Source organism: Babylonia areolata, chromosome 1, assembly GCF_041734735.1.
Source record: "Babylonia areolata isolate BAREFJ2019XMU chromosome 1, ASM4173473v1, whole genome shotgun sequence".
Classification (NCBI taxonomy): Eukaryota; Metazoa; Mollusca; class Gastropoda; order Neogastropoda; family Buccinidae; genus Babylonia; species Babylonia areolata.
The window spans coordinates 25976737-25998751 of record NC_134876.1 but is presented as its reverse complement, the minus strand read 5'-3'; the positions used below and the strand labels follow the sequence as shown (position 1 = coordinate 25998751).

Sequence of the window (22015 nt, the reverse complement as noted above, 5' to 3'; positions counted from 1 at the left end):
GGCTCTGTGTGGCTCTGACCAATGCCAGCAGCGAGATGGTGGGGACCACGGCTGTCCTGCCCATTATGAACGCTTCACAGCTCCAGACTCTAGCGGTCAGTAGTCGCTGACCTGGATTGCAACACTGACGTTACCCCGAGCGTTTGAAGCGTTTAAAATGAGCAGTACGAACGTTCGTTCACGTGTTTGAAGTGCTGAAATCGTTTGTTGAATTTAAGCAGAAACAAACCAAATCAGACAAACTTAATTTTTTTGTCCGTCATTGATAAATGAGACCCTTTTCAAATTAACGCCATTGTAAAATCCAGAAATTATAGACTTCTTTTTTTCCGAACCCCGAGCTTTGATTGGGTTTTCTCTTTTATTCCAGACATTTTGAAGCGGCATGGAATTTGTTTGGCAAAGTGGCACAGGTGAACGACACGTCCTGACAGCGTCATGGTGAGAACCACATGACGGCCAACATATGTATATATATCACTGACTGACCTCACATGCCCTCTTGTTCCACAGTGGTGAATCCGGTGCCGGTAAGACAGAGAACACGAAAAAGGTTATCCAGTACTTTGCCCTTGTGGCCGCTGCCACACAGAAAAAAGGGGAGGAGGAGGAGACTACCAGCAAGAAGGTAGCCAAGTGTGCCTCCCGTGTGTTCCCTCCCTTGACGTGTGGATTACCTCCTCTCCTTAGATGCTGGCATGACCGAGTTCCTCACCCTTTTTCGTTGACAATTTGTCGTTAGTCGATCGGCCGATGGTGGTCTTGGTTACTGTGATGAAGGCTGGGGGTCTGTTTCAAGTTGAAGAAAGAAGAAAAAGAAAAGAACCCGTCTACGTGATAATTTTGTTTGTTTGAAGTAGTTCACGATCAGCCGGCTAATGAATTATGAAATAAAAATCAGTAATGATTAACTAGTTTGAAAATTATTATTATTATTATTATTATTATTATTATCACATGCATGTTGCTGTAACATTTTATATAGCGTCAAACAGTAATACAGATATAGAAAACCCTGTCCATTTTTTTTTCACCTATACATACCTATTGTCTTCCCCTTTCCTTTTTTCTTTTCATTTTATTTTATCATTTCTTCCCTCCCTCCCTCCCTCCCCCTGTTCCTTCAGATAGACGGTTAACTCCCTGTTTCCGCTAACAGTTATCACTGAACTCCGCTCCCTCCACTGATAACCATGTGTGACAAACCTCAGTTTAACACAGCTGAATAGGAATTCAGAGATACTGCACCGCTCAACCCACTTCCTGTTAGTCGTTGTGACAGTGATTTCCCTTGACACCAGAGATGTTTTTTTCCCTTCCCGTGCGTGTTCTACCCCTGGTTTTTATTATTTTTGGCTGATTTGTTCATCATCCAAAATGTTGAAAATTAATGCAGTTTTGGTTTTGGTGACTGACATCCGTGGTTTGCAGTGGTTATTATTATTATTATTATTATTATTATTATTAGTCGGGAATAATTTGTTTATTGTAACGAAATGTCTAAATTCACGCCGTAAGTTCTGGCCAACCGAAGTGTCAGTTGCTGGGATGATGCAGCTGACGAGCGTTTTTTTTTTTTTGGTTTTTTTTTTTTGTGTTTTTTTTTCCCACCCCTGCACGAGTTTGACTCCTGGATCGCATGCCCACACAATGTTCCTGTTCTTTTTCCTTTGTTTAATTCCAGTTCATTTCTCTCAACAGGTTGGGTTTCTTGTTGATGGTATCATTATTGTGATGTACATTTTAAAAAGGGTATATATTACATTGCAGTTTTTACAAAGTTCCATGTTCATCTGCTTTGTTTATGAGTGAAATAAGGAGTAAACTGATCCAAATGAAAATATTTTTAGGTGTTGCATATGAACATGTGGCTGAATCGAAATGTCTTAGGGATGTTGTGTTTAGAATTAAAAATCGATATATATATATATATTTTTTTTTTAGATATATTTACTGAAGAGACCAGTTTGTTTACTTATTGGAACAACTCAGTTTTGCTTTTTACGAACATAAAGATTTTTTTTATGACTATTTGTTTTGCACAGTGATACATCGTCATTGAATGAATATGTGCAATTTACCATGATTTGAACAGCTTCTACAGCAACGAATGTGTTTTGAACAATGATTTCATGTTTGTAATGACGTGTATTGCTATACGATTGTTGTATAATATTTGTCATGCCATGTAATATTTGTTAAGATGGTTAGACATGCTGTTTATTATGTGTGATATTTCTTCTCATATTGGTTCATTCTTATTCATGTTAAAAGTTGTAACGCATCACTTGCTACACACATTATCTGTCCTGATGATCATTCTGTCTGAGAGAGCCACACAGCACGATACTGATGTTTTTCACACTCACTGCATACAGACATGTTGAAAAACTTTCATTGCAAGCCAAGCAAAAACGTACGTGAGCAGCACCAGTTCACATCTTCATTAGCGTCACATCTTTTGTGTACTCCTTTCATGTTTTTCAACAGCTTATTTTTAAACTTGAAGGGAGACCATTTCTGTTACCCCCAAATACCTGAGACTTTCCTTGAACGCGAAGTCCCGAAACATCTGTCCGGGCTTGAGGTGAAATGCCCAATAGTTTCCTTCTTTTTTAGAATTAATCTCTGAAATCGGAGGAAAGTTTAAAAGAAAAGAAATCTTCTCTTTACCGGTTTCTCAGTATTCCACATGTTGAACTTTTCGCTTGTACGTTTTGCATCTTTTTCAGCAGTGCCCTCGATGCTCCCTTACCCACTTCTGTCTCTCTACACAGGTCACTGCAACTCAAATGTAACGCTTTGTTCTTCTTTTCTTCACCCCACCCCAATATTCACCAGAGTTCACTGGAAGACCAAATTGTCCAAGCTAACCCCGTACTGGAAGCATATGGTAATGCTAAGACCACCCGCAACAACAACTCCTCTCGATTCGTAAGTATGACGTCATCCCAGGAATACCCGTTCCAGACCTCTGTGCCTTGTTTCCTTACCTTGGGCGACGACCCTGACCCCGAGTTAGACCCTTGTGTCAAAACCTGCTGTTTCCGGTGCTGCCTTGACCTACCTTCGAAAGAAGAACCCGAAGAAACCCGTTTGGACACCACCCTTTTTCCCGGGGTTCTGTAGTAACACCCTTAACAATGGTCAGCTCACTTCAATACCCGTCTGAACGTATGTCCACCCGATGACCACCCGACTTACGGAAGCACTTTGACTCCTTCCTTCCACAGTACCTGCCAGTACCCAAAGAAACGAGTACCCATAGCGTGGCAAGTCCTTTAACATTCCAGCTGCTCCAAGACACCCAACCTTGTTTTCCGTGTTTTTCGCCTTCGTAGCTCATTGCAGTGGTGTTGAAACCACTGTTCAGTACCCGCCCCCACCTCTCCCTTTCCCCGTTTGCTTCACACGCAGTTCCCGTTCCTTAGCACTCCTCTATTTCCCCCGAACCTCTCTTTCTACTATTTTCCCCAACCTTTCTTCCACTGTTTCCCCACCCTCTCTTCCACTACTTCTCACACCACTGTTTCCCCAAACCTGTCGTTCAGAATACCCGTTCCATATCCCACAGTGTGAGACAGCCACCAGGTCCTGTTGCCGCGCACAGTCCTTGATCCTGATTATCTTCCCTATCCTGATCCCATTCCTCGCCTTCCTCACATACCTCAGAGACAGAGCCTTCTTTTCCCCACCAACCTTTCCTGCAGACTAGTTTTCAGTCCCTTGTCCTTCCTTCCTTCCAACATCCTGTAACGGAAACACGTTAGTCTGGTGTGTACACCTTCCGTTCTCTGGGTAGTGTTCACCAAAAGGTGTGCCTGATAAACCGAAAGCCACATGCTCGTGGTGTGTTGTCAGTGTACACCGTTCCCACCCTACATAGCACACCCGGTGTCCATCACTGTGCCGTCACTCCTCCTAGACCCTGACCTGTTTGCCTCCCTTCACCTCATCACCCTTAGCAGCCAGGTGCCCACCCCGTCATGCTGACCGACCTTTCTCTCCACAGCTACCCGGAACCTGCAAGGTGTATCATCGTCCCCCATTTTCTTCCCTTCCCCAAATAACCTGACTGTGTGTTTTCTTTCTCCAATCTCCTCGCTTTAAGGGATCCTTGGAAGACCAAATCATTCAAGCTAATCCCGTACTGGAAGCGTATGGTAATGCTAAGACAACCCGTAACAACAACTCCTCCCGATTCGTAAGTATGACCCCGTCGTGAGTACCTCTCCTCAACTCTCGTTCCCTCATCCTCTCACCCACCTACCCCTTTTTTTCCCTCGTTTTTTAACCTTCCCGTCGGACTTTCCCCGAATGTGACGTCCTGTACACTGAATCAGGACCAGCTGGAATCAGTGCTGGTGTTCCATCCTTCCTTCCCGCCTTCCACACTTTTGGAGTGTCTGCATTTTGTCCATCCCTTAGTCACTGCAGTGGAAGTTCACGTCACTTCTGTTTTTTCCCTCCGAGTTCCTATGACGTGTTAGACCCTGCACACGTGAAGCCACTACCAACTACACCACTCGTCAGTAGTCCTCTGATGATTTGAGATCCGTAGCTTGCCACCACCTGGAGAACTAAACATCCCTACCAAAGTGAATTACACTGTCTGTAGATGTGTTCAACATTCCCGCCTCATTTTCCTTGTTTATTTGTCACCACACCTTTCCCTCTTCCAAAACTAGTATTTATCTCTTCCCTTTTTTTCCAGAACCCAAACTGATTGTGTTTCTTTTTCTGTGACATGCTCTGATACCTACCCACCTTCCCGCGCCCATCTCCTGGTTTTATCCGTTCCTCCCGAGTGCCTCAGTGCACGGTTCTCCCTCCAGTCCACCAACCACAGTTGTTTCCTTACGTTAGCCAACCCAGTCACTTCTCCTAACCCTTCCCTCAGGACGGACTGTCCTTCAACCTGTTGTCCTTCCTCCTTGTCTGATTTCCTTGTGATTCCATCATTCACAACACTCTTCCTGGTGTGTGTTTGGACAATCGTTTCAGCATGATAAATGATACGAGATTTTTTTTTTCGAAGATCACAGTCATTTGTGTTTGATGCCAGTGTGGCCAGCTGGAATCAACCAAATACCAAAATAGATAATTTCGCTCCAATTGCTGAAGCTGAGACGATCGTTCAATCTGAGTTGTCCTCCCATAGCAAATCCTCAACCACGTGCCCGCCGGGCGGCAGAAGGCAGCTGTTCGCAGAAGACCCTGTGTGGACGTGAAGTGTGTCAGTCACTACATCACCCCGCCCTCTCTCCCACCACCTCCACCATTTCCAGCCGTAACCTGTTGTGTCCTGAAAGGCCACAGTTTGTCCTGGTCCTCATCCTGTTTGCTGTGCTGTTTAAAGCCTCCTGGTTGCCTCTTCCTTCTCCCCCTCACTAATCATGTTGATTCCACAGATCCTGACAGCTTCTTGTGAAAACCGACGTGTGCAGCGGTGTTCCTATGACGACGATGATGTCACAGTCTTCCTTCCTTCCTTCCTTCCTTCCTTCCTTCCTTCCTTCCTCTCCATGCCCTTCCCTTGTCACTGACCCTGCTTGTTTTTGTTCCTTCGTTGTGTTCCTGCCTCTAGGGCAGTCTGGAAGATCAGATCATTCAAGCTAACCCCGTACTGGAGGCCTATGGTAATGCCAAGACCGTCAGAAATAACAACTCTTCCAGATTCGTAAGTATCACGGCAAGAGAGAGTCTGTTGTTGTGTCTGGTTGCACAATCATGATACCTGTGAGCAGGATGGAACGTTAAGAATTATGATTATGTTTTCTTCCCTTTCGCTTTAATTGAACATGTGTATGTGAAATGGATTTGACCTAACAATATTCCATTAACTAACTTTGGAAACAGATCAATTCAATATATTTCCGTATTAGATACATAGAATATAGTATTCTGCACCATTTTTTGTCATTCCATTGATAATATACAAAAGTACACACACACACACACACACACACACACACACACACACACACACACACACACACACAATCACACACACATTCGCTCGTTCGTTCGAAAAACTTTCCACGGCCAAACAGAACCTCTTGGCACTATTTCCTTCAAATCCACACCTCAAAGCTTGTGATTCCTCCCTCCCGGCGCCCCCTCGTTCCCCCCCCGCCCCCCACTTTCATCCCTCCGCCCCCTCGTCCTCCCCGTCTGAACAGCCCCCCCCCCCCCCCCCATCTTCCTCCTTCCCCGCCACTGTACCAGTGTGTGTCACCAGTTACTGACCTCTCCCGATCCGTGTGCCCTCCTTGTTGTTTTCACCTGGTTTCCTACCTGGTTTGCCACCTGGTTAAACCACCACATCTTTTAGACACATAGCGCCTCAGGTGATTCCTCCCCTCCCCCTCCCTCCTTTCCCTCCACTGATGACAATAATCCACTGGGAATGTGTGCGGAGATTGATGAGCAAGTATCGCTCTGATGGAGGTGGTGAAGTGATGTAAGTATGGGAGTTAGTGTAGCGATCCGCAGTTTCCAGATCTTGTGTGTGTGTGTGTGTGCGTGCGCGTGTGTGTGTTCGTTTGTGTGTGTGTGTGTGTGTGAAAGTATGTGTGAATGTGCGTACGTGCGCGTGTGTATGTGTGTGTGTGTGTGTGTGTGTGTGTGTGTGTGTGTGTGTGTGTGCAAAAGGGACCTGAAACAGGAAATGCTTGTAATTTGACTTAACACGATGTAATCATGAACATTTTGAGTAGATGTTCTTATGTGAAATGGACGATTCAAAGCTGATAATTATTTCCATCAGAAAGAACACTAGGCATGAAACTAAGACATTTTACAGACTTTATTCCATACCATTGAGCAATGATGCTTAGCTTTAAAGTTCCCAACATGTGGGTTTTTGGTCGATGTACTGAACAGGTGCGTTCTATTGTGGGACCTTCTATTGTTTACTCGACTTCTTTTTAGTTTTATAATTGTTGTTGACCTTACGTGAAACCTTCAAAAACTGGAAAGACTTTCACAACTGTCATGATAACTTGATGGCATAAAGAACGTTCTTGTTAGCCAATATTATTAACGCAAGAACTATTTCCCCACAGAAAATTTGTAATGTATGCTGATCAAGGGTAACTATACCCAATTTTTTACATATATTTTATGATTACATTCGCTGACTTTCCGGGTGGGGGTGTGTGGGGGGTGGTGTAAACATATGTCAGAATACCCACGTGGGTGCAGAATAAATATTATGTGAGCAAAATAACCTGACATCTTTCTCTGATTCCACAGGGAAAGTTCATCCGAATCCACTTCGGAACCCAGGGCAAAATCGCTGGTGCCGACATCGAGACCTGTAAGTTGGAGCAATGTTGATGGTAGCTTTTTGTCAGAAATTATTGTTGTTGTATCTTGTTGTTTGTTTATTCATTTGTTGTTTTTTTTCAGGGCAGAACGCACTATTTTGTTCTTTCTGTTCTCGTTGGTTGTCAGTGTAAAATATGGTCAGTGTAGCACAGGCTGTTGTTTATATGTTTTAGCTATCAGTCTGAATAGGTATGGTTTGTTCTTATTGAGTGTATCATTAGTTGAATACGACTTTCACTACGTCGGCTGAAGAGGTAGGGGTGTATGTGAACTGTTATTGTTATCAGTCATCTTTGTCATTTTTCATTGAAACGCACAATTTCTTTGTTTGTTTGTTTGATTCTTTCTTTTCTTTTTTTTTCTTTTTTTTTTTGTTCTCTCTTTCTGTCTCTCTCCCTCTATGTCTCTGTCTCTGTCTCTCTCTCATACCCCCTTCTCTTTTCTTTTCTTTTTCTTTGTTCTTGTTCTTCTCCCTTTTCTTCTTACTGTTCATCTTCCTCCTCCTTTCTTTCTGTTCATTAACGACCTGTTGTGTGTGTGTGTGTGTGTGTGTGCGTGTGTGTGTGTGTGTGTGTGTGTGTGTGTGTGTGTGTGTGTGTGTGTGTGTGTGTGTGTGTGTCCATGCAGACCTGCTGGAGAAATCTCGGGTGACCTTCCAACAGTCTGCCGAGCGAAACTACCACATTTTCTACCAGATCTGCTCCAACGCCATTCCTGCCAACAACGGTCAGTTAGTCTGATATGTTTTCCCTCAGCCCCATCTCCTCCTCCCACCATGCTTTCCACTTGTGCTCACGGGACGATTTCTTCGTCTTCTTCTCTTCTTCTTCTGTTTTCATTAGCTACAACTGACTCCCACCAGTGGGCTTTTACTTCGTATATGATACTGATAACAATGATAATGATGATAGTAGTAATAGCAGCAATATTAGTAGTAAAGGACTGTTATAAACCGCACAAGTTTGCGCAATGCACCTGAACGCGCTGTACACACAACACGTCGGCACTAACACCAATCAGTAAATTATAATTGTGACCGTTCCAGCAAAACTATCATGCGGACATCTCTGTGCTGCACTAACTGTATTAAATGACCTTCTTGGGAGGTCAAGATGCTAATACGTTAACAGCAATACATGAGCTCGGGAGGCTAGATGCTAACACGCTAACAGCAATAAATCACGTTTTCTGGAAGCCGAGGTGCTGAGATTGCTGTGTTGGTGTGCAGACAAGATGCTGATCCAGCCCGACCCCGGCCTCTACTCCTTCGTCAACCAAGGTCACCTGGTGGTGGACGGTATCGACGACGTGGAGGAGATGAAGCTGACCGATGTGAGTGGTCACTGTCCGTCAGCCTGCTATGTGACGTAGTGTGTGGATGGTCACTGTCCGCCAGCCTGCTATGTGATGTAGTGTGTGGATGGTCACTGTCCGCCAGCCTGCTATGTGACGTAGTGTGTGGTTGAGGAGTGTGGTCACTGAACACAACACAACACACCACAACGTAGCACAACGCAACGCACCACAACACAACGTACCACAACGCAACGCAACGCACCACAACACAACACAACACAACACAACACAACACAACGTACCACAACGCAACGCACCACAACACAACACAGCACACCACAACGTAGCACAATCAGCGCACCACAACACAACACAACATAACGCAGCACAACGCAACGCACCACAACACAACACAACACAACACACCACAACGTAGCACAACGCAACGCACCACAACACAACACAACACAACACAACGTACCACAACGCAACGCAACGCACCACAACACAACACAACGTACCACAACGCAACGCACCACAACACAACACAGCACACCACAACGTAGCACAATCAGCGCACCACAACACAACACAACATAACGCAGCACAACGCAACGCACCACAACACAACACAACACAGCACACCACAACGTAGCACAATCAGCGCACCACAACACAACACAACATAACGCAGCACAACGCAACGCACCACAACACAACACAACACAACATAACGCAGCACAACGCAACGCACCACAACACAACACAACACAGCACACCACAACGTAGCACAATCAGCGCACCACAACACAACACAACATAACGCAGCACAACGCCGCACAACACAACGCAACACGCTGACATGAGTGATGTGTCTCACTGTGCAGACTGCCTTTGACGTGTTGGGTTTCACCGAGGAGGAGAAGACCAGCATGTACAAGTGCACAGCGGCCATCATGCATTTCGGAGAGTTGAAGTTCAAACAGAGGCCCCGCGAGGAGCAGGCTGAGGCTGACGGCACTGCAGGTCTGTGGTCTGGGGGGAGAGGGAGGGGGAGAGAGAGTTAGAGAGGGAGGCTAGAGAGAGAGGGAGGGGAGAGAGAGAGGGAGAGAGAACTCAGAACCTAATCCGTTTCTAATTAATGATTAAGATTTTTGGGGGAGATAGATAGATAGAGAGAGAGAGAAGTGCAGCCATAGATTTCATGATATCCCTGACAATTTCAGACATTTCGTGTAATCATCAACTCAGTGAGTGATATAAATCACTGGATTTTCTTAAATTTTCTAAGAAAAAACAGTCGGTGCCAGGAATTTTGCGCAATCCCAAAAACCGGTGGTCTTTTCTTTCTTTTTTTTTTAATTCGTGCTGCACACACACACACACACACACACACACACACACACACACACACACACACACACACACACACAGCTCGCACACAGCTCGCACCCACTGCACGTGACTTGCTTCATGATCGTTCTGTCCGTGCAGAGGCGGAGAAGGCAGCCTTCCTGATGGGCATCAACGCCGGCGACTTGCTGAAGAGTCTGCTGAAGCCCAAGATCAAGGTCGGCAACGAGTACGTCACCCAGGGCCGTAACAAGGACCAGGTGCGTCATACATGACGTCACTCACTGCTGCCACCCCCACCACAACCACCACCACTACTACTGTTACTAATACTGCACAAAGACTTCTGTTGTGACTCAAGAGTAAAAGAGTAGTACAATACTAAACAATGCAGTACTACTACTGCTACTACTACTACTACTACTACTACACAGAAAAGGTTTTGTGACTAAAGACTAGAAGAGTAATACAATAAAAACCAATACACTACTACTGCTACTGCACAGAGATTTCTGTTGTGACTAAGACTGAAAAAGTAATACAATACAAACCAATACATTACTACTACCACTATACCACCATCACCACAACGCGGACGTACTTCACACAGAAAAAAGAAATGAACGTGTTTTACTGCCCCGATTGCCGTAAAAAAGGCTATGAGACCCTAAGCTTTTTTCTTTCTTTTTTTCATAAAACGAAAACCCCCAGAAGTTTGAAAGGAAGTCGGCGTGATGTGGTGTGCAGGTGGTGTACTCTGTAGCTGCCCTGGCCAAGTCTCTGTACAACCGCATGTTTGAGTGGCTGGTGAAACGTGTCAACAAGACCCTGGACACCAAGAACAAGCGCCAGTTCTTCATCGGTGTGCTCGATATCGCCGGTTTCGAAATCTTCGACGTGAGTACTTTGACCACTTCTGTCACTTTTCGTGTCCTTTGACATCAGTACTTTGTCCACTTCTGTCACTTTTCGTGTCCTTTGACGTCACTATTCGTGTCCTTTGACGTCAGTACTTTGACCAATTCTGTTGGCTTTATTCATTCAAAAGAAAGGAAATTGTAATTTTGATATTTCAGTAGCACGATACCTTATTCATGTGATATGGATTTATGTTGACAAATGTGTCAAAACAATCTCCTTATATATATATATATATATATATATATATATATATATATATATATATATATATATATATATATATATAAAGAAACAAATCACACAACAACATTGAGTATTTTGCCAATGAACCAACCAAACAACCATGCAACCATTCAACAAATCAACCAACAAATCATCCACCCACATATCGACACACCCATGAAACAGTAAACTGTAGAACACCAACAGAACAGCTGATCCACCACCAACAAGCAACAACACGATGACATGTTGAACAGTAAACTGTAGCATACCAACAGAACAGCTGAACCACTACGAACAAGCAAAAACACAATGATACATTGTTTCATGGCGAAGCTAGCATTGCAAGGTGAAGACCGTGTGTGCAGTTCAACAGCTTCGAGCAGCTGTGCATCAACTACACCAACGAGCGCCTCCAGCAGTTCTTCAACCACCACATGTTCATCCTGGAGCAGGAAGAGTACAAGAAGGAAGGCATCGACTGGGAGTTCATCGACTTCGGCATGGACCTGCAGGCCTGCATCGATCTCATTGAGAAGGTAAGGGTGTGGCCAAAAGGGTGTCCTGTTGAAGTGACTGGACCTTTGAACACGTGTGCTGTATTTAGACTAAAAGCAGAATCATCACCCTATTCGTCGTCCTCCTTCCCCTCATCATCATCATCATCATCATCATCGTAGTCGTTATCATGAACATCATACAAAAGAATGTATGTTTGAGACAGAACATACCCATTATATTTTTGCTTTTACTGTTTGGTTGGCAAATCATTACACCCTGATTAGATTACGCGATATTTAAAAAAATAATGATGCAAACGTATTCGATGCTATACATAAAACATTTGTCTTACAGTTTATGGTTCCTTTTGCCTGTTTTTGGACAATTGGACAAATTGTCGTCAGTAACTATTTCTATAAATAAAAAAAAAGAGAAATAAAGAAAAGAAATTGATGATGAATCGTTGCAGTTATTGGCAGTATGATCACCGGGACCAGCTAGTTCTGGGAACGACGTTGTCCACTAAAAATATACGTGCTTAATAAATTATAAATGAATTAACGTTTGTTATTATCAGTCGAACGGTTGCTGAGGTGAAACTTTAGCACAGACATACTGTTTTTTATTCAGCTCAATACGTTTTACTTCTTTGACTTTTCACTGTAACCATTGTCGTGTTTAAGGTTGTGATGGACTCGACTGTGAGTGAGAGACTGTGTGGTGTGAGTGACGAGCCTTTGAAGGCATGAATAATATATAGTCGGATTGATTAAGATGTAGTGCATTGCGTTGCGTTGTTTTGTGTTGTATTGTATTGCATTGTATTGTATTGTATTGCAATGTATTGTATATTGCGTGGCGTTGTATTGCACTGTATTCTAACGAAAGTATAAACGTGTTTTGCCTGCAGCCCATGGGTCTGCTGTCCATCCTGGAGGAAGAGTGCATGTTCCCCAAGGCCTCGGACAAGAGCTTCCTGGACAAGCTGATGAGCAACCACATGGGCAAGTCCCCCAACTTCGGCAAGGCCGGCAAGCCCAAGAAGGCTGGACAGGTCCAGGCTCACTTTGAGCTGCACCACTATGCTGGCAGTGTGAGTACTGTTCTGCTTCTTCTTCTTCTTGTTCTTCTTCTTCCTCTTCTTCTTTTCCTTGTTGTTGTTGTTCTTCTTCTTCTTCCTCTTCTTTTTCTTGTTGTTGTTGTTGTTCTTCTTCTTCTTCTTCTTCTTCTTTTCCTTGTTGTTGTTGTTCTTCTTCTTCTTCTTCTTTTCCTTGTTCTTCTTCTTCTTCCTCTTCTTCTTTTCCTTTTTGTTGTTCTTCTTCTTCCTCTTCTTTTTCTTGTTGTTGTTGTTGTTGTTGTTCTTCCTCTTCTTTTTGTTGTTGTTGTTGTTGTTGTTCTTCTTCTTCTTCTTTTCCTTGTTGTTGTTATTGTTGTTTTTGTTGTTGTTGTTGTTGTTCTTCTTCTTCTTCTTCATCTTTTTCTTATTGTTGTTGTTGTTCTTCTTCTTCTCATTATTATCATTATCATTATTTCTACTACTACTGCTACTACTACTACTACTACTACTACTACGACTGCTACTACTATTACTATCATTGTTGTTATTATCATTGTTGTTGTCTTCATTATTAATATTATTATTATTTTTGTTGTTGTTGTTGTTATGCTCATTGCTGTGTTTCCCCCGCCCCCTGCAGGTTCCTTACAACATCACGGGCTGGCTGGAGAAGAACAAGGACCCTCTGAACGAGACTGTGATCGAGCTGCTGTCTCACTCCAAGGAGGCCTTGGTCATGACGCTCTTCGCGCCTCCGGATGCCGGCGGTTAGTACCGTTCACACCTCGAGTCATGGGGGTGGGTTGGGGGAGGGTCAGTAGTAAGTGCTGTTTCAAGTCGTCAGCCACAAACTGAGGAAACGGTCTGGATATATACTACCACTCTGGATCAATTGTGGGAGTTTTTAGCCTTCCAGAGTTATTTCCTGTCTTTCGATGCATGCTCTATTTTTTTTCTGAGAATCAGGTAATTTTGGTTTTACAGATTTTACTTTTTATATTTTGATAAGTTTCGAAATGCTCATTACTTTTTTTCACGGTATTTATACTTTTTTTTTCACAATACAGTTTGCTAAACAGTGCTGGTGCCATGTCAGTGTTACAGTCACTGGAATGGTTTTGAAACACTGTAAGAGAAATCGGCAGTAAAGCACCGCTTACCGATTCCAGAACGGCTAAGTGTGTATCACTGTCTAACATGGACACTTGTATTGGCCACGATCAGGCAATATTTGCTTTATTCGTTTGAAGATTATAGAATACAGATATATATATATATATATGTGGGGGGGGGGGGTGTCTGTGTGTGTAGAAGCACCGGTAAGAATTTCTTTGACTGATAAAAAAAATAATGGTGTATACATGTTTGTGTTTTTTTCTTATGTTTTTGATCAGTTTCAGCTGAAGCCGATTTGAAAAGTGAAAGTGCTTTCTTACTGTATCATACTTCTTTTCTTTTCTTTTTTCACGAAGAGCCAGTGAAATGACGTGACCAGAAGAAATATTTCTTTATTAACAACTTTATTCTCTCTCTGTATGTGTGTGTGTGTGTGTGTGTGTGTGTGTGTGTGTGTGTGTGTGTGTTTGTGCCTTCATGGGCTGATGTCTCATCCTCTGTAGACTATTCTCCAAGGCAAAGAGAATGCAAAGAAGCGACTTATTTTATCGGTTGTGTGATCTGATTTGGAAGAAAAAAGAAAACAAGGGCTGTCGAAGCTTGTGAAATGATTGTCATTTTGGTGCTGCGAGAGTCTGTTGGTCTGTATGAGAGAGAAAGGGGGGGGGAGAGACAGAGAGGGGGGGGAGAGGAGAGGAGGGAGAGAGACGATTAAGAGAGAGAGGAGGGGAGAGAGAGGGGACAGACAGAGGGGAGAGAGAGGAGAGGAAAGACAGAGAGTGGGGTGTGAAGGGGAAGTCAGAGGAGAGTAAAAGGGATGGAGGGGGGTGGGGTGAAGTGAGAATGACATTTTGACATGTGTGTCTGTTCTTCTCACGCAGAAGCCGCCACGCGAGGCAAGAGGCAGAAGGGAGGCAGTTTTATGACAGTTTCATGTATGCATAGGGTAATGCACTTTAACCCTTCACTGTATTTTGTCATTGTGTATATTATATTATTTTGCAGATTGCACAGTGTTGTGGCTTTATTCCACACCGTGCATACTGCTTGGGTTTGCTCCAGTCTTCACAATGTCTGTTTTTATCTTGAAATATGAAAAAAAAAGAAATAAAAGTGGGAGGGGGAAAATCGTACTTTTCTATTCTTTTCCCGTTGGACAGTTTCAGTGATACACAACCAGTTGTTCGATAATATATATCATCCGAAAACCTGATAGAATGTTTGATTACAATTCTGAACGTCTCGGGGACATTGTGAATACACGTGCAAATCCAAGAAGAAGACAGAGAGCGAAAGGAAAAAGGCGGCACGTGCTGACCTATTTTCTTCTGACCTCTGGGTGATGATGTCATGCCGTCTGTCAGCCTCAACAACTCAAACTGTTGTTTCCTTTCCTCACCTGGTGTAGAGGGAGGAGCCCCCGCCAAAAAGAAGAAGTCTACCGCTTTCCAGACTATCTCTTCCACACACAAGGTATTTGTCCCGTGCTGCATGCTGTCCTCACCCTCCGGGCCCTGCTGTGTGGAGTGGAACCTCTTCCTTCCTTCCTTCCTTCCCCTCCTTCCTTCCTTCCCCAGATCTGTCCATTCCACCATTTCCCTGACCTTAACACTGGTGATTCCTCCATGAAACACCACCCCACCACCCGTATCTACCTGTCCCTGTTCACCAAACCTCCCATCCATACCGCGACTGCCGTGGTTTTGTTTGGGTCGTTTCCTTCCTTCCTTCCTTCCTTCCTTCCTTCCCAGCATGTTCAGCAGGGTTTGTTGACTCGGTTGCTGTCCCGTGTTGTCATCGGCAGTGGGACGTGGTCAACGATTACTGATCCTGTGTTCCGCCTTTCCGTAGATCTTCCTACACAGTTGTTATGGAGTGCACTTCCTGCACACATCTTTCTTTTTTTCCAACCTTCCTAGTATCCTTTGTTGTTTGACAGTCACTGGAGTTTGGTTTTCCATTTTCAACCATGAATAGACTCCTAACAGAACACAGTTTTTGTGGGACGTTGCCCCATGTCCCGACGTAACAAACATTAACCAGTATTCTTCGTTTCCTACTTGTTTCTTTTTGTTGCATCATTTGAGAAACCCAGAAGGACCAGTTACCTAAAGTTCATAGATAACCCCAGAACATGCCTTCTTCGTTTTCCTTCCTTCCTGTACTAACATCGGTCTGTGGAGGTTGCCGTGATTCCTACAAAACCCCAAGAGTCAGAAGAAAGTGATGTGAGTATTCCTTTGATAGCGAGAGCGTGGAGTGCAGAGGTTTTTATCCCGATTGTTTTGTTTAACATGTAGTTACTTCCTGTGTTCCCTCCCTTTGAATCAACCCAATTTTTCCTGTTGAACAACCCAATTTTCACCGTTGAATCAGCTCATTTTTTCCCTGTTGAATAACCAATTTTTCTTGTTGAATGAACCCATTTTTCCTCTACCTTTCCCCGTTGGAAACACAATTTCAACATGACAACCTTCTTTTCCACAGCAAGCTGCGTGGTGTGTAATCGTCATGTTATGGTGTTCTGTCAAATTGAAGAGCTACCTGAAGGTTGTTTTTCCCTTTAGTGTATTAATATTGTTCAGTCATTACAATTGTAATGCACCGAATCCTGTAGAACGTTAGAACGTTCCAAATGCTCCTGAACTTGACCAGAGCCATGCAAACTATCGGATCTAGTCCAACGGTGTCACAGTATTTACTTCTGACCTAACACTTTTTTAAGCTGAATTGTGGAGAACAATATCCAGTTACAAGATGCTTGATATTTTCTAACCTTGTTCTGGGTTGCAATTCTGGAATGATATGTCGTGAATTTTCACGGTTACTGTATAAAAAAAATTATGTTTGAGTTATCACAAGATTGAAAACTGTAAAATCGAAATCGTTAAGATGTGTCAGGAGTATCATAGTTATGGTCTTGTACATGACAGCCAAAGCTGCAGAAAGGTATGGGAGTGAAAATACCAAAGGGTCATTTCTTCATCATGTGTTTTTTGCAACCCTTGCAACGGTGAAAATTCAAGGTCCAGTTCTCTGCACAATTTTGAATCATCGTAGCAGTCTTATTGCAAAAATAGAACAGTTTTCAGTATGTATTTGAAGAACGGTTCTAGAACTGGGAAGCTCGAAACTAGCTGGAAAATATCGTCATCAACATCCTTGAATGAGAATGATAATAGTAATGATAATGATAATAATAATAGTAATAATGATAATAATGATGATGCTGATTAGCATTATTGTTATTTTCATCAACATATGCCAGTAAATTAAAATATCAGCTAACTAAATTATATTTATTTGATAGATGTATTTGTAGGTGATAGATGTAGATAGATAAGAACAGTTGTAATCAAGGTATGAAATAATTAAAAGGTAAGCTAGATTTGCTGTGTACTCACAGCCACGACACATTATCGTATTGCAGACAACCCCACCACGCATCGTACATGTATAATGTTTGTGCCCGTGCCTATTTTTGATTACACATAGCATTTTAAAAAAAATGAAAATATCTCTCTTTACCCTACCATTCTTCTTCTTCTTCTTAATCATCATATTTCTTCTTGTTCTTGTTCTTCTTGTTCTTCTTCTCCTCTTCCTCCTTCTCCTCCTTCGTGTGGCCGTGTGTTGGCTGCATGAAGCCCACAAAGACACGTATCGTGTGGCGTGCTGCAGTGAGTGACAGTCAGTGTTGTTGTGCCCCACACAGGAGTCTCTGAACAAGCTGATGAAGAACCTGTACAGCACGCACCCCCACTTCGTGCGCTGCATCATCCCCAACGAGTTCAAGGAGCCAGGTGAGTGGCTTCAATCAATACTGTACACTTTATCTATAAAGAAAATAATAATAATGATAATAAAAACGATACATAATGTGCTGCATCATCCCCAACGAGTTCAAGGAGCCAGGTGAGTGGCTTCAATGGATACTGTACACTTTATCTGTAAATAATGGTAATAATGATAATAAAAACGATACACAGTGTGCTGCGTCATCCCCAACGAGTTCAAGGAGCCAGGTGAGTGGCTTCAATCAAAACTGTACATTTTGTTTAAAAACAACAACCAAATTGATTAATAATAATAATAAAAACAATACAGTTCAGTCCATACAGCTTCCAGCTAATCTGTTTTTCACACACACACACACACACACACACACACACACACACACACACACACACACACACACACACACACACACACACAAATAAATAAATAAATAAACAAATTTTAAACGTCGTTCTGTCCTTCCTTATTTACGGCGGTATCTTGAGAGACATTTCACAGCCGAGAACTGGACACAATATTTATGATGACTGTTGTTAGACTTTCTTGGTTGCTGACATTCAGATAGGTCACCAAAACAAATCACCTCGTGAAGTGAAGTGGGGGGTTGGCAGTACACCACTCAGTGCGTGCATCACGGTGCTGACCACGGGGCTCCCTGGTTGTGTGCAGGTCTCATTGACTCCGCCCTGGTACTGCACCAGCTGCAGTGTAACGGTGTGCTTGAGGGCATCCGTATCTGCCGCAAGGGCTTCCCCAACAGGATCATCTACTCCGAGTTCAAGCAACGGTAAGCCTGCATCTCCTTCACGTCGCTTCACGAAGGGTAGGGGGCTCACAGGCCGTGACCAGCATGTTGGCTGTTATGCCGAGGTCGTGTAGATGTTGGCAGTATGGACCAGTTCGCAAGCTTTGACATCTTGAACCTGAAAAATGTTTGAAGAAAGTGACCTGTTGTAGTGGTAATATCTCGTTCATGCCATTTTGTTTTCATCTTTATAAGTTTTGGTTATTATATTTCGTTACTGTTATCATTTTCCTCTGTGTGTAGTTGTTGTTTTTGTTGTTGTTTCAGATAATTACAATTATTCATCAATAGATCATGGACGGATAGGATATTTTTTTGTAATATCTGTCTTGATACTGACGAATTTTGAAAGTCATTACTTTCCTGTTGGTATCTGTCTATCCCCCCCCCCCCACCTCACCCCCGTACACCCCCACACACATACACACTTCCTGTCACAAACACAGTAATGAGCGGCACGTGCTGGTGGTGCTGACAGGTACTCCATCCTGGCGCCCAATGCCATCCCGCAGGGCTTTGTGGACGGCAAGCAGGTGACGGACAAGATCCTGTCGGCCCTGCAGCTGGACACTGCCGAGTACCGCCTGGGCACCACCAAGGTCTTCTTCAAGGCCGGCGTGCTGGGCATGCTGGAGGACATGCGTGACGAGCGTCTGTCCAAGATCATCTCCATGTTCCAGGCCTTCATCCGAGGATACCTCATGCGCAAGGCCTACAAGAAGCTGCAGGACCAGAGGTGAGAGGTTCTTTCTTCTCTCGCGTTGTCGTATGGTCTTCTTCTTGTCCCTTTATTTTTCGAGGGGTAAAATTGAAGATTTGCTGTGTTTTCTTGCTACTTCATTTCAGGTTACTAGTATATTTATGCTGTTATTCATTCAGCTCGGCTGATTAACATCACTTGCTAAGTCATTCGGGCTGATTAACATCACTTGCTAAGTCATTCGGGCTGATTAACATCACTTGCTAAGTCAGTCGGGCTGATTAACATCACTTGCTAAGTCAGTCGGGCTGATAAGCGTCAGTCCAAGCGAGCCACATGACGTGACCTCTCTCCACGTGTCTCCGTCCTTCCGCAGGGTGGGTCTGTCGGTGATCCAGAGGAACATCCGCAAGTGGCTGGCTCTGAGGAACTGGATGTGGTGGAAGCTGTACTGCAAGGTCAAGCCCCTGCTCAACATCGCCCGCGCCGAGGACGACATGAAGAAGAAGGAGGAGGAGCTGGAGAAGACCAAGCAGGAGCTGGAGAAGACGGAGAAGATGCGCAAGGAGCTGGAGGAGCAGAACGTCACCCTGCTGCAGGCAAAGAACGACCTCTACTTGCAGCTGCAGGCTGAACAGGTAAGGAGCCAACAGGTGGAGGTGTTTAAAGCACTAAGACCTTTGACCCTTCCCGGGGTACAAGCCGTCAACAAGAGACCCCCACAGCCCCCCATTCTTTGTCTTTACCCATGTCTGACTCCAGGTAAGGCCCAACTTCTGGGTGTCTGCCTGGAGGTCTCTTCACCAGATGATTTTCAGACGTCCTCTCTTTCTCTTCCCTTGATGATGATAAACTGATCATAGAAATTGTAGAATCATGAATGATGTTGACTTGAAGTCGGGGTTTGTAGTACGTGTGTTTGGTTTCCATCAGTATTTGTGACCATTGTTGGGAACAAGAATGTCGAACATGTATGGCCGTAAAAGGAGATGGAACATTCAAACATTAACCTTTAGACCAGTCTGATCACCCGCAACCCCTCCTGACCTTGCCGTCCTGGGTGTTTCAGGACAACCTGGCTGACGCCGAAGAGAAGATCGAGAAGCTGGTGGGCCAGAAGGCGGACTACGAGCAGCAGCTGAAGGAGCTGGAGGAGCGGCTGTTGGACCAGGAGGACGAGTCCGGGGAGCTGTCGGAGAAGAACAAGAAGATGGGCGAGGAAATCAAGGACCTCAAGGCCGACGTGGACGACTTGGAGAACTCTCTGGCCAAGGTGGGTCCGTCAGTCATGTCTGTGTTATCTGCTTGAGGAACTGTCTGGTCATCTCTTGGTGTAATGCTTTATGTGTGAAACCATGTGCATTGCACAGCACCCAGGGCAGGTCCACTTACTATCATTAGTTGTTGTAGCAGTAGTATCATCTTCATCATCATCATTATTATTATTATTATTATTGTTATTATTGAGGTTACTGTTGTTATGATCATTATCATTATGATAATGATAATCATCATATCATTATTATCATCATCATTATTATTTTTATCATTGTTGTTGATGATGTTATTGTTTCTATTATTACTATCATCATCATCATCATCATCATCATGACTCCCACCCTCACGCTGCTGACCGCCATGCTGACTGGCTAATGGCAGGCGGAGCAGGAGAAGCAGACCAAGGACAACCAGATCAAGACCCTGCAGGACGAAATGGCGCAGCAGGACGAGCAGATCGCCAAGCTGGGCAAGGAGAAGAAGGCCATGGAGGAGCAGCAGAAGAAGACCATGGAGGACCTGCAGGCCGAGGAGGACAAGGTCAACCACCTCAGCAAGCTCAAGACCAAGCTGGAACAGACTCTGGACGAGGTCAGTGTTCCGTTGGAAGCTCACGAGGACCGTAGACGTGTTGTTCCTGTTTTTTGGGGGGATTGAAGGGGGTCGCGGGGTGGGGGGTAAGGAACACTGTGTGGTGAGATGGGAATGTTGTTGAGGAGGCTGGTGTGTGTGTGTGTGTGTGTGAGTATGAGTGTGTGTGTGTGTGTGTTTGCCGATGTTACTGCCACCACCACCACCACAACAACTACAAAACTGCCACCACAACCACCACCACCACCACAACAACAACAACAACAATACCAACACCACAACCACACCGTCACTACCACCACCACCACCACAACACCCCCCCCCCCCCCCCCACACACACACACACACACACACACACACTCCAACTGTTCCCTGACGGCTTGATGCGCTGTGTGACAGCTGGAGGACAACCTGGAGCGGGAGAAGAAGCAGCGGGGTGACGTGGAGAAGGCCAAGCGGAAGCTGGAGCAGGACCTCAAGGCCACGCAGGAGAACGTGGAGGACCTGGAGCGTTGCAAGAGGGAGTTGGAGGAGAACGTCAGGAGGTCAGTGACCCGCGTGGGGCATTCCGGGGGTTGTGGGGGGACAGGGTGGGGGGGCTGGCTGCTTCCCCCCTGCATGCGCGCACACACACCAAACTGAACAAAAGAGTGCACAGACAATACATAACGGAATTAATCTGGCTGAGCATTTATAGATTTATTCAGTATATAAAAAGAGGTGTATCTGTGAATACAGTGCTGGTTCCATCTCAGTGTCACAGTCACTGGAATGGTTTCGGAACACTGTTAGAGAAATTGGAATTCGTACTGCTTGCCGAATTTGTTTCGGCCGTGTGTGTTTGACTTTCCAACATTGATCCATTGTCTGATGGTCAGTGGTATCTCAACACTGAATAATACAATTACGTGCTGTACAGTGCTGGTTCCATTTCAATGTCGCAGTCACTGGAATGGTTTCAGAACACTGTTGGAGAAACGGGTTGTCAGCATCACTTATTGACTAGTATTGTGCATGACTCTCCTACATATCTACTGAAAGAAAG

General features: G+C 44.3%; 1 protein-coding gene across 11 annotated transcripts in view; it reads left to right on the top strand.

Annotated features, from left to right (window-relative positions):
* Positions 1–22015, top strand: part of LOC143281186 (myosin heavy chain, striated muscle-like) — a 65750-nt gene that overhangs the window by 15774 nt on the left and 27961 nt on the right. For 5 of the 11 annotated variants that reach the window (XM_076586303.1, XM_076586228.1, XM_076586238.1 and 2 more), the window contains exons 7-24: positions 5588–5680; positions 7258–7321; positions 7960–8058; positions 8561–8664; positions 9516–9654; positions 10123–10241; positions 10729–10878; positions 11493–11663; positions 12536–12718; positions 13323–13449; positions 15207–15271; positions 17514–17601; positions 18266–18383; positions 18880–19137; positions 19478–19739; positions 20171–20374; positions 20761–20970; positions 21370–21515. In XM_076586303.1, coding sequence (XP_076442418.1) covers positions 5588–5680; positions 7258–7321; positions 7960–8058; positions 8561–8664; positions 9516–9654; positions 10123–10241; positions 10729–10878; positions 11493–11663; positions 12536–12718; positions 13323–13449; positions 15207–15271; positions 17514–17601; positions 18266–18383; positions 18880–19137; positions 19478–19739; positions 20171–20374; positions 20761–20970; positions 21370–21515 — 2600 coding nt within the window. Of the gene's footprint in view, positions 1–513; positions 629–2841; positions 2935–4111; positions 4205–5587; positions 5681–7257; positions 7322–7959; positions 8059–8560; positions 8665–9515; positions 9655–10122; positions 10242–10728; positions 10879–11492; positions 11664–12535; positions 12719–13322; positions 13450–14679; positions 14745–15206; positions 15272–17513; positions 17602–18265; positions 18384–18879; positions 19138–19477; positions 19740–20170; positions 20375–20760; positions 20971–21369; positions 21516–22015 lie in introns of all 11 variants that reach the window. The other 6 variants (XM_076586276.1, XM_076586311.1, XM_076586285.1 and 3 more) reach the window with 6 other exon arrangements.